General features: G+C 34.9%; 1 protein-coding gene across 3 annotated transcripts in view; it reads left to right on the forward strand.

Annotated features, from left to right (window-relative positions):
• The window catches only part of DPYD (dihydropyrimidine dehydrogenase), a 943,583-nt gene extending 924,178 nt beyond the window's left edge, over positions 1-19,405 (forward strand). For 2 of the 3 annotated variants that reach the window (XM_037826568.1, XM_037826569.1), the window contains 3 exons: positions 1,367-1,510; positions 14,544-14,684; positions 17,993-19,405. In XM_037826568.1, the coding sequence (XP_037682496.1) occupies positions 1,367-1,510; positions 14,544-14,684; positions 17,993-18,163 (456 nt within the window). In that variant the 3' untranslated portion in view covers positions 18,164-19,405. The remainder of the gene's footprint in view (positions 1-1,366; positions 1,511-14,543; positions 14,685-17,992) is intronic. The other variant, XM_037826567.1, reaches the window with a different exon arrangement.
• The last annotated feature ends 686 nt before the right edge of the window (positions 19,406-20,091 follow it).

A 20,091-nucleotide genomic window follows, 5' to 3' on the forward strand; every position in this document is an offset into this window, starting at 1 on the left:
TAATATTGCTTCCATTTGCTTAACTTGTTGACATAATTACAGTGAATTGACAATAGAAGTTAAAAATCTTAGATATTCCCACATAAATATGTTTCTTGCTAATATAAATTTATAGTTTCGGTTTGCTGTTTGGCTTGATCATGGAACACGGTTTAAGTTTACTATACATACTCTACTGAGAGCTTGAGAGAATGGGAGAACATATTTTCCTGAGGCCTTATGCAACCTGGGAAGTGGAGGCCAGTGATTTGAAACAAGAGTGATTTTTCACTGAAGCATTTGCTAGGTCAGAGATCAGGATGACCTTGGAATGCTGTAGTTTTCCAAGCCTCCATCAGCTAGATAAATGGGCTTTATTCTGCAGGAGAGAGAGGGTGTTTTTGCAGTCTCATAAAAGAGACCTAGCAATTCCAGGTTACAGGCTGACACAAAATATTTGGAATTCAATAGTGTATATCACCAGCAATGTATGCCAGTAAAAGTGAAAATCAAAGGTTCTGAAAGAGGGGAAGGACAAAGTGAAGAGGAAATAATCATGGGATAATGAATGGTATGACGGCATTTTTGTGTTAACTTGAAACCACTTAACATATTTCCATGACGCCCAGGTATCTTTCTAAAAGAACTCTGTAGAGTACAATTGAATAACCTTGAGATTTAAAGCTCCATGATGTGATTTTGAATATTGATGGAGTTTGTTTAGCCACTGTGACATTTCCTCTGCTTTTTGTTTCTATTTTTGCCTTCTTCATGCAAAATAAAATTTGTTTTCTATTCAAAGAAATCAATATTTTTACCATTTTGTTTTTCAGCTATTCCAGGAAAATGCCAACAACATTAGTTACAGTCTTTAAAGAGATGTAGTAAGAATTTGAACACAATAAAATAGAGATACAGATTGGAACTTTGGCAGAGTACCTTTGCTATTGACAGAAGCATTTGTCAGGGACTATGGCTGTGTCTATATCATGCTAAAAACCTGATGAAGGGGAAAAAAACATCAATGGGTTTCACCTTCTATCTCTATAAACCAAACAAGTGATTTAACTAATAACTGTTATTTTAAGTGAAATGATTTGGTTTACCACTGTGAGCCTTATTCCCTTTAGAAATGTATTTTAATTAACATTTGTATATTTAATACATACAAATTTGCTAAAGATATTGTGCTTTTAAATTATTTTAATAATTAATGGAATCTGATACCTAGAAGACTAGTGGTCCAAGAATGAATGAGGACCTTGTTACAGTATATATGAAACAATCTCAAAACACACATTTGTCTGTTGATAATATTTATGTGCTTATATCCTCACATTTTTCTCTTTTATGAGCTAATGTGATTTCTTCTGTGTTTCCCTTTTAGAAACTGCCAAGTTTTGGACCTTATCTTGAGAAACGCAAGAAAATCATAGCAGAGAACAAGATTAGACTGAAAGAGCAAAATACAGCTTTCTCCCCACTTGAGAGAAACTGTTTTATCCCCCAAAAGCCTATCCCTGCCGTCAAGGTAAATATTTAGCTGAATTTGTCTCCTTTCCTTTTTAAGTATATAAATATAGCTTAAATGTTTAGTTACTGTTTAATTTTTTCACTGATTTTGTTTGGAAAATATATTGAAAGTTTTTAAAATTCTGTCTGTGGTGAAAACTGCATTTAATTATGAGACAACCTCTTACACTGTTTAGTACACTGTCAAATATGTACTTCATGTTAATGCGTCAGGAGATATTAAGATGAATTTGTTGTCTTCTCATAGTTATTTAAAAATTATTATAATCTCCAGTTAACTCCAAGAGATCTCACATTAGTCATGCACTACCACTAAATTATCAATACTACTACATGCTATGTGCATGTAACAAAACTGAATTTGAACTTCCCAGAGTCATTTTATTAAGTAGCCATGTTTAAAGACAGTGGCCATAAGAAAGTCTTAAGAAGCTATTTCTTTCATCAAAATACATAACAAAGTTTTAAGATTTTAGGAGGTTATATTAATAGAAGAAGAATTTCCTGGATTCAGCATGTCACTACTCTGTCACTCTGCCTGGTTTCAAATTATGGTACTGCCATTTAGTGCTATGTGAATTTGCCTCAGTCTGCTAATCTGTAGAATGGAGATAATAAAGACATCTGCCTCACAGGGCTATAAACAAGACAATGAGTAAAGTGCTTTTAGCATGGAGCTTGTGTCAAATAAGCCCTAAATTAATGTTTCCTATTACTAGTTACTGTGTTAGGAATGGACAAGTTGAAGGAAACAACAGGTTAAGGTGACTTGCCATTTCCATTATGTCCAATAACATGAATCACAATGAAAGTGGGGATATATAAAGCTCTGGAGGCTTACCACATGGGAAATTTAGAAAAAGCCTATTTATTTTCCAGCAAATTTTTATTGCATACCTACCATGAAGTAAACAATTGGGCACTTATAGTAACATAAATAAGACAGACACAGCCTGTGTCCTCGTGAAGTATATAGAATAGAGCAAGAGACAGGTGTTTTAAAAAGAATCACACTAGCAATTATAATATTATATTGGTGATGTGAGCGATATAGAAAAAGTACAAGATACAGTCACTCTTCATGTCAAGACCTAATTTAGACTGGAGGAACCAAGGAGGTGTCATATAAGAAGCTCTGTAGACCAGGTAGGAATCAGAAGGGTAAGAGGTAAAAGGCATGTCCCAGGTGAGCCAGAATGAGGTCTTGGATTTGGAGAGCAGGATTGGTGATGGAGATGGAGGCAGAGGTGAAATTGATAAAATCTGGTTAATTTTACTTCCTTGACTTAGTGATTCCCATTATATATTGAGGGACAAGGAATAGTGAAGGGTTGAGATCAAGAGGACTCAGATGATTAGATTTTTGATGGTTCCATTAACTGAAGTAAAGAATAAGATACTGAGTTAAAGTTTTTCACTTAGTATTTCTTGTTGTTGTTGTTTGTTTTTTTTTTGTTGTTTTTTTTTTGTTTTTTGTTTTTTTTTGTCTTGATGGGGTTTGTGTGTGTGTGTTCTTTTTTGGTATGGGATGAGGAAAACTTTAGAGTTGAGCATATTGAACTTGATGGACTCAAGGGAATTATGAACCTGTGCTGGAGGAGAAAAAGAGAAAAGAACTGATTTTTTACTGCCTACTGTGTGCCAGACAGAAGATAGAGGCTTCATATATATTTTCTTATTTCTTACATGTCCTAAGACCCTGTGAGGAATAGGGAGTACTGGGGAAGCATATAGAGGTGATAAAAGAAATAGAAGGAGATCCAGAAGAAAATGATGGTGTGGGGAAACCATAAAAGGAAGAAGTCGTAAGAATAAGGATGTGGTCTGCCACTTCCTGACACTTCCACAAAGTCAGGAAGCATCAATCATTTTGGTAGCAACATCTTGTATTGTTTCATCTTTCATATCCAACTAATGAAATTCTGAACCGCTAGTTGGTAACAATTGTCATATTCATCCATCTATCCATTTCTTCATTCATTCATCCAACAAGTATTAATGTCCCCGTACCATGTTCCACCATTCTTATAGTCACTGGCAATTCAGCTCTCATGAAGCTTACATTTTAGTGGGGAGAAGCAGAAAATAAACAAATAAACAAGTAAATATGTAGTCTGTCAGATGGTAACAAGCATTATGGAGAAATTGAAACAGGGTTAGGGGAATAGGAATTTCTAGAGGGGTTGATGAAGGAAAGCCTCTTGGATTAAATGGCATTTGAGTTAAAATCTAAAAAGTGAGGGTGTGAATGATGAGGGTATCTTTGAGGGTGAGCTTTCCATTTAAAGGAAAAGAGAATGCAAAGAATCTGAGATGGGAAGTTCTTGGCAAGAAACCATCGAAGGCATCTTGAAAGAAAGAGTGACATGATCTGACCCAATTTTTCAAAGGTTCGTTCTGGCTACAGTGTTGATAGAAGATGTAGAGGGGCAAGGCCAGAAGCAGGGACACCAGCTACAAAGCTAGAGAGATGGGCAGAAGGGAAGATAAGTATTAGATGATGTGAGAAGGCCTCAGCTCTATTGTTTTAAATGAAACAATGTGTGTGAAAGTGTTATGTACAGCACAGTTCTACTGAAATGTAAGGGGCCACAGCTATTGTCATTTTCATAATAAATCCCTTGCCCCTTCACCCATTATTTCAGACCCCATGTGGATGATGTGGCGATGTTCTCGTTAAGATTCATCTTCTCTGAATGTGCATTAGGCATCATTTTTGTGCTTTTTTTTTAGCATATGTACCCAGGCATGGTAAGTATTTCCCTCTGCTGCTTCTTTATTACTTTTGTATTTTTCCCTAGTGTTTCTTCTGTTCCTGGCATAACATTTTTCCTTCTTCCTCTTTTCCTGGAGGGCCTGGGTTATCTGGTGTCATGCTTAATACTTTCTCTGCCCACCCAAATGTTTATTTTAGCTTGTTTCTTCCCTCCTCTCTGCTTTCTCTTTATAGATTCTTCTGTTCAATGGTTTAAACTCCATGACACTGTTTTGTTTATCCTCTCAGCTAGCACAGTATATTATTCCCCATCTGCTGTGGAAAGAGCCCCAGTGCCTCCACAAACTTAACTAAGCCTCTCCTGTTTGACCAAGTTTTGCAGTCATGCATTCAAGTTTCTAATCTTCCCTGGTTATGAATGCTGCAATATTATTTTTAAGCAAGCCATGCTCAATACATCTCTTTTGTTCTTTTTTCCTTTCAAATGTCTCAGATATGATGTAATGGCCTGTTGCTTCAGACGTAGGAATTTCAATATCAGTGAATCAGCTAGTATACATTGGGTATTTATTATGCAACCAGCAGCGTGCTAAAGACTGTGGGAGATTCCAAAAACATACAGGCATGGTCTAATGCTCAGGAATTTTTGTGATCTTGACAGAGATGTAGCACTAACATATATTTATTATTCACCCACTTCAATCCAGGAATTGTTATGCTAGAAACTAGGAATAAAACATGAATCTTTCAAAAAGGAAATCTACCCTTATGGCACTCATAGTCTAGCAGAGGGAAAAGACACATGTTAAAAATTATTTACAGTTCAATCAAATATGTTTAAAATGATTTGGGAACACAGAGGAGTGAAAGGGATTAGTTCTGCCTTGGGTAATTATGGAGAGCTTCACAGAGATGGTGATATTTAAAATGGAGTTTAATAAATTAGTGTTAATTAAGCAGAGAATTAATAACAAAAGCTAATATTTATCAAGTACATATGAGGTTCCAGGCACTGTGAATTAACTCATTTGGTCCTCACAATAACCCTGTGACACATTACTTATTATTCCTATTTTACTGATTAAGAAATTGGCAAACAGAGAGGTTAAATAACTTGCCCAATGTTACATAGCTAGGAAGGTAACAAAACCAAAATTTGATTCCAAAGCCTGGCTCTAGGACTTTGACCCTTAAGCAATGTCCTCCACCATTTCTCATGGAGGAACCACCCCCCCCCCCACAAAAAAAAAACACAGGAAGGTGGCATTCCAAGCAAATAAGTATCTTTGCAAAGAATAATATTCACACATACTTAGGATAACCCACAGCCATAAATCCAATACACAGTCCCTGGTCCCTGGATAAACCAGATAGTAGTGTTAAAGTGGTAACCTACATGTCAAGCTCATTCTTTTGTTCAACAGGAATTCGGAGAAGGAATACACATGACAGGCAATAATGCTATAGTTTCCATTTTTTTGATGAGTATTAATTTATCGACATGATGTTAAAGGGCAAACAAATAAACCGATTGAATTGCCAAGAATTTCAGCTAAGATTTTCATCCAAGAATAGCCATTCCCCATATACACTATGCCTAAGGGTTTGTTCAGAACAGAAGTCTTTGATAGTCAGCATGCAATCTAGCTTCTCCTGGCCTCCTTGGAATCTAAGGGATGAGCTTAGGGGCACTCGTTCTATGCCAGGGAATGATCTGGGACACTGGTGACAGCTTGACATCCAGTTGATTTCTTCTTTATCATCCCCACATCTTGATTTACATTTCATAATGACATATTATTTAGCACCCTTAATGTAATATTTTGAAACTGCTAATTCTGTGAAGGAATCAGAAAGAAAAGGATTCTGAAGAATAAGAGACTAATCAAAAACAATTCTGGAAGGCTGAAGAGAAAAAATGAGATAGAAGGAAAAAAAGGACCTGGCCCCCTTCAATAGGTGTGAGGGTGTCTTTTTAGAAGACAAACTGGGACCTTCTGAAGAAGCTGCTGACATCTTCCACAGGCTCACCTATGCTAGAGAAAAGAAACCAGTTTTGTCTCGTCACTGTGGAAAACTGAAGTGACAGTGTGCACATTTGGCCTAAGTAAGAAACATGTTTTATTCCCAAGCAGCATATAACAGAGTCTAGAGAGTCTGCCAAGACTTATAAAGTCCACCGAATGCTTCCACTTCTGTTGATATATATGAGAATGAATTCTCATTCTCTTTATGAAGCCTGGAATGTATCTCTAACATCTTTGAATTTCTCAGTAGGAAAATGAATGGTTTAGGGGCACTAGCGATGTTTTCATTTCTTCTTCCTGCTGTTTCTAGTAAGAGATGGACTGCATCTCGTAAGACTGGCAAGACGGCGTTGGCAGGAGACCAGTCAGCCTGATCAAGTGGTTTATTATTTCAGTTGAATTGTGAGAGGAAGGAAAAAAAGTACTCAGATAAAACTGTAAGACCATATTAGATACTATGGAGCATAAAAGGGATAGTGCAGAAATAAAATAGAGTAGGACTTGCCTAACAATTTTCAAGAGATACAAGAGAAATGGGCTGGGGTCAACATTAATATTCTCATTGTCTATATATTAATGACTGGCAGATGAAAAATGATCAAACTGAATCTTAAAAAACATAAACAGAATTTGAGAAACTTAATCTCTTATGTCTTTAGGGGATTTGTTGAGATGTGGTTCCCGAGTGGAATATGGCAATGGAAAGGTATATCTTGTTTGGAATAAATAAGTGTAATTGAAAAGCTGGGGAGGAGCAATATATATCAAAGGCATATACATATGCATGGAAATCCACAAACCTGAGGGTGGAAGAAGCTGCTGTATGAGAGTGAAGGGACAGAAAAACAGAAATGTTATCCTGGGACCTCATAACCAGATGGTTCATATGGAAGGGCAAGATACAGGAGTGATGTAAGCCTTTACAGCCTTCAGGTGAAAATCCTACTCCACTAAAGGCAAGCGTCTGAAAATGTGTTGAATTGCCTTGTTAGAAATTTATCTCACAAAAGACAAGCAATGAGGAAACTTGCTGCACTTGGCTTATTTCTGGCTCCTTATAAAAATCTGTTTGGGAAAAATGGCAGCTAAAAGAATCTTGAAGGAAACTAGCATCCCATTTCAGCTTAGGGTTCATTAGGCCAAAGAAAGGAAGTCTGAGCTCAGATATGTAAGTATACCACCTTTAGTAAATCTAATTTCAGGAATTTCGGAGAAAACAATAGATGAGACCCTTAGTCAGAAACTCTAGCATAAAGATGAATCAAAAATGATGAGAAATGATATTTTTATTTTTTGGAGCAATGAGAATGCTTTCAAGTTGATTGTAGTGGTGAATGCATAACTTGGTGATTATATCAGCAGCCATTGACTTTGGATGGATGCAGACACTTTGGATGGATTGTATGGTTTGTGAGAAAAACTGTTAAAAAATAAAATTAAATTCAAAATTTTAAAAATTTTAAAATTAAAAAAAAAGAATGAGAAGCCATCAAATAGAAACTTGATGATGTAACAACTAAGTATCCCAAGGAAGAAGGATTAAGCATTTAGATAACTGAGTGTTTATGGTCATATGAGAAAAGATATCACATTACCAAAGATGAACAAAAAGACTAGCACCAAGATTTAAGAATAGGTCAGGAATGCCAAAGCCTTAAATGATCTGAATTTGGAGAAAATATTAAGAAAAAAAAGGAAATGTATTTTGTCTATTAAAAATTTAAAGGAGAAAAATAAACCCACCATTTATAGCAGATGGTATATTAAATTACAGTTACAGATAAGAACTATTGAACTCCTATTATATTTCTGTTATACCCAAAGAGACTAAAAGTGTAGAGAAAACGTATTTGAAAGTTGAAGGCTAATATAGGTAAGGATATAGTAAAAACACACTTAGCTTCATTAAAGGAATTTAAATCTAAAGTGTCTCACAATAACTTGCTGCTATAATGCCTGAATCCACCCCACAAATAAAAAGAATGCAATGGCCAGGGCCACAGATCTATATTGAACCAACCTTGGTCAAACACAAACCTCACCTACCTGTCTCTCTCTTTAACAAATATGCCTCCTCCACCTCACCCTCCCTCTCCCACCTCAATTCACCAATTCTCTTTTCCTCCTATCTTATCTCTTGGTTTACTTGCTTCTTGTCACTCCCTCCAACCAATCTACTACTTCATATATTTGATCATGGGTTGTCTTTGTCCTCCCACTTCAGCCTAATGGAGCTGAGTCCTCAGTTAGCAGAGTTCCAATGAATTTAAACTCAAGACCTCCTTTCCTAACTCTACACCCCCCTTCCCTTCCTCCTAGCTCAGAAGGTGTTGTGTAGGATATCAAAAAGAAATTTCATGCATATACTTTCAAAAATATTTTTGTATGAGATTGCTGTATCACAATGCTGAAAAGAAATGTTGCTCTAGTTTCTCTAGAGAAGGAAAATGTAGATGTAGTAGAGAAAGTGGGGAAAAGAAAAGATAGAAAGAGACCAGAAAGCCTTAACCCCAGTGAAATTCTACAAAGATAATTACATTTTTGATTTAGGAGCACTTATAAAAGAGGTTATCAAGAAAGATCCAGAATAAATTTAATGAGAGGAAACCAGATTAGCTCATTTCTTATTTGATAGGTTTATTAGGTAAGTAGTAAACATGATGTAAAAGGATAAGAACACATGACACTGATAATGATACAGATAAGCAGATTTGAAAGTGATTAAACAGCTACATCCAAGTAATTTAAATTACTAGATCCTAGTTAGCCTAGACTGCTGTTATAGTGATTTCCCCTAGTGTGATGTCCTTGGACCTGCCCTTTGAAAGGTACTTATTTATAGAAAGTATACTAATCAAATATATGGAAGATTTGAAGCTGGAAAGAAAACTTAACATGCCAGATAATAATGACAAATAAGAAATACTAGAATTGGCTATAAAAATGGGTCCAGACTAACAAATTCATATTGACCATAAATTAATACACATCAGGAATGGAATTGAGGTTCTCCATTTCCTTACTCTTTGGCCTTATACTTTTTGTATCAGTCAGAAATATTGGAAAGTCTATTTTTAAAAAAAAACTTTGATTGTTCTACACAAAAAAATCAAATGAGAAATATGGGATTTCAAAATTCTGTTGTCCTTCACAATGTAACTTTGATGAGCACCTTTATTTAAATGAAATTTATCATCTAAAATTTAAGGGATTTAGCATAGCTTTATCCACACACACATTCACAAACATTTCTACTAATCAGGGATGGTTACAGTAGATTTCTAACCTTTGTATATCCACACCCTGCTTGGACTAATGAATTTAAGTCTTCCTAATCTCCGCAGATGCTTATCCAAGAAGGACTGAACTAGCCATATGTACTGTACTGATTACATGCATCTCTCAGCTAACTACAGGTTCCAGGACATATACTCAAGGGTATTCAGAAGTTGGCAGTACTATCTGGAGGCTTTGGAGTTTAAACAAATGCCCACATTTTCAGCCACATAGAATGATAATTCATTTTCTTTGATACTCTTTACCAAAATAATTAAAAAGAGTTGTCATTCTTTTATCCTATCCCAGATAAAAACAAATAAAATTTTCTTGAAGACCTATGACTAATGAGGGGTGGCTTTTTAACACCATGTTGCTAATAACTTCTAGAGGCTCCAAACACCTTGCTTAATTTAGTTTCATGTTAAATGATAATGTTTTAATAAAAAACAACAGCAAATCTCCAATTTAGAGCAAAAGGCTCCTTTAATGTACTCAAATGTGGACCTGCTTCCTATAATAAAATCTCTTAGAATATATATTGTTTCTTTTGAAGCTTAATGACTGTCTAGGGAATTTCCTGTTCAATCAATCATCTTTTGAATATTGACTAGTGATTTCAGTCAAGCCATGATTTGATTCAATGCAACAATTGCTTTGACTGATTTATTTACTAAATTAAAAAAAAATGATTTTCTAACATACATAAATAGCCTTTTAGAACCAGATAGTGACCACATGTGTTTACCATCTTAAAATATTATTAGAAAATATTATTGCATTCAGAAATTTTGATGATGATTATTTTTTATTTGAAGAAGTGCTGAAATCCATTTCTAAATCTCATACTCATGGATTTATACTCATGCTCAATATATCTACAAGTAGCTATTTCCCCATATAATTGGGTACCTAATATTGCATGCTGCATGTTAAGTACTTAGATATGTAAAAAATATATTTATTTCAACAAATAGTTGAACACCCATTATATTATATTGACCCATAGGAACAAGGAACACTGGAGATACAAAGATTAATAAAGCTACTGAGAGACTGCAATATAAAGCAAACAAATAGAAAATATCTATAACATGAAATAGAATTTGAAAAAAAGAGAAATAACAATGAATGAGTCCTCAAAACACAGTGCTTGTGAACATGGTATTTTAAGTCCAGCAGCACTGAATCCCTACTTATATTGTACCTTGTCTCTCAATCCCCTTATCATCTGTAAAATGGGAGAAGTTTAAATGATAAAATTTTACAAAATATTGCAGTGACCTGATATATAGTAAGAACTCAAAAGTTATCTGTTGTCATTACTTGTTAATAAAAGATATAAACAGAATACCACAGGCCATATAAAAAAAGGAAGAAAGAAGAAGGGAGGGGAGAGAGGGAGAGGAGCACTAGAAAGGGAAGAGGACAAGGGAATGAGACAGAGAAAGAGATCACGTCTTCACATCTGGTTAGGAAAGTATAAAGGATTGAGAAACTCATCATGAAGTAATAACATTTGAGATGTCTTTGAAGAATGGACAGTTTTTTGTTTTTTTTTAAAGTAGAGATGGGAAAAAAGGGTATTCCAGACAGAAGACTCAACATAAAACTGGATCCCAAAAGAGTCAGTCAGAAAGTGTGTTCAGTGTAGAGTATGTGTCCAGTGTAGCTGAAGCACATTGTGATTGGAAGTGAGCAATAAGATTGAAAAAGCCATATATCTCAGTTCGCTAAAACTGTTCAAATGCAATATACCAGAAATGAGTTGGCTTTTTACAATGGGGATTTATTACCTTACAAATTTACAGTTCTAAGGCTGTGAAAATGTCTAAATTAAGGCATTAACAGGATGAAATCTTCTTTAAAGAAAGGCTGCTGGCATTTGGGACACCTCTGTCACATGGGAAGTCACATAGCCAGTATCTACTGCTCCTTCTCTCCCAGGTTTTGTTGCTTTCAGCTGTTGGCCTCAGTGGCTTCCTCTCTCAGCTTTTATGGGTGTGTCCTTGTCTCTCAGCTTCTCTGGTGCTTTTCTGAGCTTTCTGGGCCTTTTCTGTGTCCCCTCTTATAAAGGGATCCAGTAAGGGGATTAAGACCCACCTTGACTCAATAGAAATAACTTAACCAAAAGATCCCACCCACAAAGGTCTATGCCCACAGGAATGGATTAAAAGAACATGACCTTTTCCAGGGTATATACAGCTTCCAAACCACCACACCATACTAGTAGAAAGCCTTATTAAATGCCAGGCTGGTGGGACTGTATTTATTCAATAGATTTTTGGGTAAGGTAGTGGGAAATTTAGTCTGTGCCTTAGTATCTAAATTGAGATCTCAATATTTTATAGAGTAGAGTGGGAAAGGAATAATGATATTAGAATGGGACATGTTCTGGTTTGCTAATGCTGCTGTTATGCAAAATACCAGAAATGGATTGGCTTTTATAAAGGGGGTTTATTTGGTTACAAAGTTACAGTCTTAAGGCCATAAAGTATCCAAGGTAAGGCCTCAACAATAGGGCACCTTCACTGGAAGATGGCCAATGGTGTCTGGGAAACCTCTGTTAGCTTGGAAGGCATGTGGCTGGAGTCCGCTTGCTCCCAGGTTGTGTTTCAAATGGTATTCTCCAAAATGTTGCTCTTGGTGCATTTTGTCCTCTCTTAGCTGCAGCTCCTCTTCAAGATGTCGCTGTCAATTGCTCTCCAAAATATCACTCTGAGCTGCTCCAAGTTCCCTCTGTCAGCTCATTTATATGTCTCCAGTCATTTAATTCAGACCCACCCCAAATGGGTGGGGTAACACCTCCATGGAAATTATCCAATCAGAGTCTTGCCCAAAGTTGACTGAGTCACATCTCCACGGAAACACTCAATCAATAGGTTCCAACTTAATCAACACTAATATGTCTGCCCCAATAAGATTGCATTAAAAAACATGGCATTTTGGGGGACATAATGCATCCAAACTGGCACAGTACATATTAAGTAGGCTTTTGCATGTGTATGAAAAAGTTAATGGGAAATCTATTAATAATGGCTAAAGTTGATGGTAGACCTGGTATTTTAGTTTGCTGGCTGCTAAAGCAAGTACCTTGCAAGAGTTGGTTTAAAAATAGGAAATTATTGGCTTATGGTTTTGAGTCTCGAAGTCCAAAATCAAGGTATACATTGAGATGATGCTTTCTCCCCAAACACTGGCATTCTGGGGCTTGCTGCTAGCAATCCTTGGTCTTGGCTTTTCTGTCATATGGTGATGCACAAGGCAGTGTCTTCTTTCTCTTCTGGGTGTCATTGACTCCCAACTTCTGGCTGCTCCCTCTGTGCCTTTCTCTTTATGGTCTGAATTTCATTCTTCTTATAAAGGACTCCAGTAATAGGATTAAGACCCATCCTGATTCAGTCCTGCCCCATGTTAGCTGAAGTAACCTCATCAAAGGGTCCTACTTACAATGGGTTCACACCCACAGGAATGGATTAAGTTTAAAAACATGTTTTTCTAGAATACATAGCTACAAATCACTGCACTTGGAAAGAGGATTCAAAAGATATTGCAGACCCAGAATCGGAAGATCTGACAAAGATGGGATATTGCAACAGAGAGAATTAAGAATATAACATGACTCTAAAATTTCAGGCCCCAGTGATTATTCATAAAACTAAGGAAATCAGAAAGAAGAGCTAGTTTTGTGTTGATAAGATTAATGAGTAGTAAATTTAAGGTATCTATTTCTAGTGCCCATCATGCAGCTGATAAATGTAGATCTTGAGTTTGTGAGATCAATTCAAGATGGTGATATTTACTTGGACATCAAGTGCCTACCTACAGAATGCAGTACACTTGAAATTATACCCATTAAAAACAAAATAGTAAAAACAGTATTATAAAAAGTTTTCTATCATCTTACCCCTTCAGAGATGTACAAATACACTATATACACTATATACAATAATGTAAAGCACTTTTCTGTTTGAAAGTTCATGGTCATAAGCACATTGTCATTTAGAGCCCAAATAGAAAAAAATTAAAGAAAGATAACCAAGGTCATAATAAGGAGAGCAAAAAGTAAAATACCAAAGAGATTATGGAAAGATGCCATTAAATAAGCATCAAACTTCCCTGAACATGGACCTTGAATCCACACAAAAGATTCTCTTTTTAAAAGTTAAAAACAAAAGCAGAAAATCTTGACAGCATACTAATTTGGCAAACATTGTTACATTCCTCTGTTTTGTTTTATGAAACAAAGTGTTTCTTGCTGTTGATGAAACATCATCTGTGCTTCACATATTAAACACACTTCCAATTAATATGAAGAACAAAGCAATGTGTAACCACATGAAAAATCTTCAGTAGTGAATGAAGAAAATTCTAGTTCTTTAAAATTAAAAGAGCTTCTGATTTAACTACTAGATCAACCTGATTAATTAACATAAATTAGAATGTTTTAATAATGAAATATATTCTTCAATACATCACAGGTAGGTGTTCTACTTTAGTACTCTCTGAATTAAATCTAGAATCCAAATACAGTGATATAAATACACGGCATTCATACTTTTATGCATTCCCCTCATTCCTAGCAATCTAAAGTTTTCTAGTATTAGTGAATTACCTTTTGTCTCATTTCACTATTTTTGAATCCTTGAGGGTCCAAAATTGAGGTAAAGTAAGCCATGGCAACTGAAAAAATGTCATTTCTTCTGTTCCACAGAAACACTGTTTTAGATTATCCAGTAGAAAATATACTAAATGCAGTTAATTAGGTTTTGTGTTTCCAAGCCAGGTAAGTATATTGCTCATCCTTCAGAGGACAGGAATATTTAGTTATAAAGATCAAGAAAAATGTATCTATGAGAACTACAACATTCCAAAGCCTCCTGAGTCAACATAATGCAACATTTTATAATGTAATGCTATGATGTTATAATGGATAAATTTGGACTGATATTTATTACATTGTAATGTTTTTAAAAAGGAACATTCTAAGTAATTCAGTTTCTGTCTTTCAGGATGTAATTGGAAAAGCACTGCAGTACATTGGAACATATGGTGAACTTACCAATATAGAGCAAGTTGTGGCTTTGATCGATGAAGAAATGTGTATCAACTGTGGTAAATGCTACATGACGTGTAATGACTCTGGTTACCAGGTAGGAATCCTGCTGTAATTAGCACAAAGACTCTATGAGGCAGGTTTCTGTTTTTTGTGGCAGAAAGCATCTTCTGTTGCTAAGTGTGTGATTCAAAACAGATGTGCCAAATAATTGATCTTCAGCTGTGACATAGCTTTCTGTTCTCTCAGTCTCCTAGCATAGTATTTTTTTTTCTTTTTTTTTTTAAGGAAAACCATTGCTTAAGATGCTAACTATGGCACTATTCAATACGCAGGATTATTTTAATTTCATTGCATTACCTATAAAATTAGGAGGAGAAATCCAACCTAAAGGAGAAATGCACACGATTATGGACATTAAGAAAGCATTATGTTTTAATACAGAGGGAAGGAAAAATACCCTGAAAGGACTTGATTCTTTCTGTGAAAGAAAACTGTCTTCCATTCAATATTTGTTGAGCTTCTACTATAGTAAAGGTAGGATATTACTCTCCCATCAACCAATCATGCAGGTTGATCCTAGGAAACCCTTTAGAACTAGAAAAATCAAAGAGGTTTAATTTTGCCATATGAAATGAGACAGATTCTTCCCACCCCCCTCAACCCTCAGAAAGAGAGAAAAAAAAAAAAAGAGAAAGAAAGAAAGAAAGAAAGAAAGAAAGAAAGAAAGAAAGAAAGAAAGAAAGAAAGAAAGAAAGAAAGAAAGAAAGAAAGAAAGAAAAAAAGAAAGAAAGAAAGAAAGAAAGAAAAAGCAGGGACTCAATTCTCCTCAGGGTTATCTATACTCTTGAAAACACATTCTATGAATATCTCTTTGTCAAAGCATTAAATAAATTTTCTACTTCTTCAATTAGTACCTATGTATTTATAACCTGTGGTATTTAATACAGTTTGACATGATTATGATCCTGAACAGGATGAAGTTCAGAAATGAGTGAAAAATGATAACAATGATTACTTTTTAAAAAGTAAATTTTCCTCAAAGGCCTGGTTTGTTGTGATAGTAAGAGAACTTATTTTAGTTATGGAGATTGGAGAAAGCAAAATAGTAGTTCACATTTAAAGTTCTCAAATTTACAGAATAATATTATCTTCATTACTTAAACTTTTGACATATAAATAAATGTAATAAAGTAAGATTGCATTAGGAAATGATCAGTGGAATTTTATGGATAAACAAAATGCCCCATCTAAAAATTTGAACTTTATTCACTTTCTTCACCTGGGGAACGGGTGATGGAGAGAAGCAGGCCCCATGTTGCTCATGATGGGATTCTGCATATTTTCATGACACCTAATAGAGAGATGACAGACATATTTTAACTTAAAAACACACTTTGGCATTAGTTCTATATCAAATACCTTTTCTTTAGAAATGTATCTCTATCAGTTATTTTGAAAATGATAATCATATTATATTCACTTTAGTTTCATTTTTCCTCTACTTAACAATCAAATAAGTCAAAGTCTTACAACTAAAATCATAGCATCAGGGTTCTAATATCTTGACTCTTGGAAGTTATGACACCCAGTTTGGAATTTTAGCCTTGGTACAATGTTAGTAAAAATGATTTGTTAATGAAAAAAATAATAATTATGCAGTCAAATGATTTAGAAAGTCCTTTTTGACTCTTCTGTCTCAAAAAAGATAGAAAATAGAAAATCAAAGTGTTCAACTGAAGGCAAAATTTTGTGTTTGCAAATTTTCAAAGCATAATATTTCTAAGCATTATTTTAAAATTTAAGCACTTAGTATTTAAGCATTTTTTAATTCCACTAATTACTTCATAGGATTTCTCTTTATAAATGGGTATATAATGAAGAGAAATAGGTTTTACCTGTCCAAACAGCAATCTGAAATATTGTTTTCCTAAACGTGATAACCATGTTTACATGGACAAATTTTCTTATAGTTTGTTACAGGCTACATTTTTTGTTCGAATGTAATATGGTTGTTTCCTTAAAGATGAGACTTTTTTTATTTTTTCTGTTAGATTAGGCAGTCTAACATGATGTGTTCTGATAATATCATTTTCTCTTTATGTATGTAAAAGGAAAAAAAAATTTACTTACAGGTAACTTCACTGGGGGTGGTTAACTGAAAATATTTTTATTTTGAATTGGATTATAACACAATATACGATACAAGAAAACAGTCATTTGAAAATGTAAGATTTGCAGATCTGGCTTCAAGGAGTGGCTCTTTGGGAGGGGAGGGAAGACATTAAGTCCCTCATAATTTCCCTTAACCCCCACTTAGTCACTCAAAATTAGTGCCCCATCTGGGTAAAATCAGTGTACTTGTTCTTTTTTTTCTTTTTTTTTTTTTTGAATTCAGTTTTATTGAAATATAGTCACATACCATACAATCATCCATGGTATACAATCAACTGTTCACAGAGTTAAACTTCTTCTTGAAAAAGTTTAAACTGCCAGACAAGTGCCCTAAGACCTCTCTTCCCCCACTGCCTGCCCTAGACAGAGCTGTTCTCCTCGATAGAAATCCTGTAGCTGCCACTGAGGACTTGCATATTGCTCCCACTATTGAAATGCTTCTGTCTAACAGGCAAACAATCATTCTTTAAATAAAAATCTCAATCCTAAAACTCACACTGGGTACTTTTATTGTTTAATATAGTTTGCATCATGTCAAAAAAAAAAAAAAAAGAAATTACAGAATTTTCGAAATTCTTGCCCTGGTTCTCACAGCTGAGTAGTGTCAGGGCTGGGACTGGAAGCCAGATGTCCTGGCTCGCCTGTTAGCGATTTTTCTACTTCACAGCATAATGCCCAGAATTGGCTTGGAAATCCTCAAAACTCAAAGCTTGCTCTTAAGCAAATTCTTTTTACTGCTTTCTTCTAAAACCAATGTGCATTATTTGAAATCCAAACAAGTGCATACATAGTCCCACTGGCAGTGACACTTTTCCACTATCAAGAACAAGGAGTGAAAGGAGGAAGAGGAGGAAGAAAAGGAGATGTGATAGCACCCTTGCCACCCTCAGGTGGAAAACAACCCATCCTCACAAGGCTAGAAAGACCTGAGCTCTGCTCGGAACAAAGAAAATTCTAGAATTACTATGTTATGAAATATTTTCCTCTCACAATGAACAAAAATACCTCTAAGGGATTTTAAACATTGTGTTTCTAATTTAAAAGGATTTCTTTTCTCCCCGCCCTCCTCCTTCTCTGGCAGCTCAACTGTTGCTATAGTTGCACCGCAGCGCTGGTTGTAGTCGTCTCAAAGTGCAGCTCTACTGCAGGAGAGAAACTTGATGCTAAAATGGGGACATTCTTGACCTTTGTGAGCAGTGACATTAAAATACTCTTTATTTCTGTTTGCAGGCTATACAGTTTGACCCAGAAACCCACCTGCCCACCATTACTGATGCTTGCACAGGCTGTACTCTGTGTCTCAGTGTCTGCCCTATTATCGACTGCATCAAAATGGTTACCAGGACAACACCTTATGAACCAAAAAGAGGCTTACCTTTAACCCTGAATCCAGTGTGTTAAGGTGATTTTTGAAACAGCCACTATGAACTTTGATGTCACCTACATAAGCTGATCTTTTCTAATCATAATCATTATTTTTAGTTCTTTATAAATAAAAAAAACATATATACAATTTTAAAATAAATTTCTAAATAAAATTATATGATGCCATTGCCAACCCTAATAACGATCATAAACTATAGTAATTCTATTTAAAGATAGTTGTTAAATAATTGTGAGGCAATTAATTCCGTGGCCACCATTAGATGTCCATTGTGAAAAATACTAACTTTTTGTGGCAAATAATGAGACAGTTTTCAAATTGCCCTATGCTGTGTTCTGTCTTTGCCTTCTAATTGCAAGTGAAATTAAGTATTTAGGAACAAAGTACACAATACCATACAAGAAAATGTTTCCAAGAAAACATTTTATAATTAAAAATTACATTTAATTTTAACACTATTTCTAAGAAAATGTAATTACCTCCATAAAGCATTAATGAAGAAAATTAAATAATTTTTACAATGGCAGGAAAAGAAAGCATAAAAGAAGATTTATAAAACTTTATTAAGGACCCTTAACTGATATTTCTTTTTTTCAGCTAGATGCTTAAAGTGAGAGTATTTAATAACCATTCATGCCATCCTGTGCTATTCACCACTCATGCCTGAGACAAGTGTCCAAACTCTTTGCCAATGAATCAACATGACATTCTACTTTAAATATTTAATCTATGTTCCTAACAAAATAAGATGTTAGGATGGAGATCTGGATAAAACCACTCTTCCGATGTGCACAGGTCAGCTTTGTTTGCTTTTAATAGTAACCTTCATGATTCTAGCAGTAAAACCCAAATTATACAGTGGATTGTGTGCTTAATTATTCAAAATGGAAAATATAGTATCAGTAATATATATTAAATGAACAAACGAGTTTGATTATTCTTTACTTGGTAGTTATGCTTAATTTCAAAAGTAATGGGATAAAAAATATTTTTTCTGTTATTGCTAAGTAATATTTTTGTATCTATTTTCATAATCAGTAAACAGTGTCATATAAATGCATTTCTCTCTTCATGACATATTTTAATATGAATCGCTAAGTAGTAAATCTATAGGTGATAATTTACGTCAAATTTCTGGACAAATGCAAGACTTAGAAAAATAAAATGTTTGATTATGTACTTTCAGAAATGCACATTTACCACGAAAATCTGTATTATTGAATAATATCAAATAAAATTTCATAAAGCATTTTAAACAACATGGTCTTTTGCTGCCTCTTTTTCAAATACAATCTTATGTCAACCACTTAGATTTTGAGGTGGAGCAGTCTTCAGTTAGTTCTACAGGAATTCCATCCAAATTATAAATAATGCCAGTTAAAATCTAATGAGGATGATGGCAGTATAGTTATTTAAATGTTTCACTTCTTGTCCCTCTTACCCATATTTCTGCACTGAATTTGATTCTTCTCTGCCAAAATCTGTCCTTCACTGGGTATAGGTCAGGGATTCTTGCAGTGGCCCATGGGCAGAGAGAAACGGGAAATGGTAGCATGCCTTCCTTGAAGAAGCATTTATGTCACTTAATATAAATTCTTAGATACTTGTCCCTTTTCCCTCTTGTCACAGTAGGGGCATTAGAACTTTTGGAGTTGGTAACAGCTTATCAGCAAGTTCACATTGTCCAAAAAAGAAATTTACCAGTGTTATGTGGATGCCCTCATAATCATTACCCTTTCCCCAGTCTGATGAGTGTTTTTTTGTTGTTGTTGTTGTTGCTTTGGCAATTCAGCCCTTTGGGAATATTATGAAAAGACATCCTGTGCCTCTATGCCTTAGACCTCTTAAAGACACTGACCACTGAGCAGAAATTCACTTAGTAGAGATGAAAGAAGAAAGCAGTTTATGACCTTTGCAGTCTCTTCTGATAAAAACTCACAGAAAA

The sequence above is a fragment of the Choloepus didactylus genome, chromosome 2 (assembly GCF_015220235.1).
Source record: "Choloepus didactylus isolate mChoDid1 chromosome 2, mChoDid1.pri, whole genome shotgun sequence".
In the NCBI taxonomy this organism is placed as follows: Eukaryota; Metazoa; Chordata; class Mammalia; order Pilosa; family Megalonychidae; genus Choloepus; species Choloepus didactylus.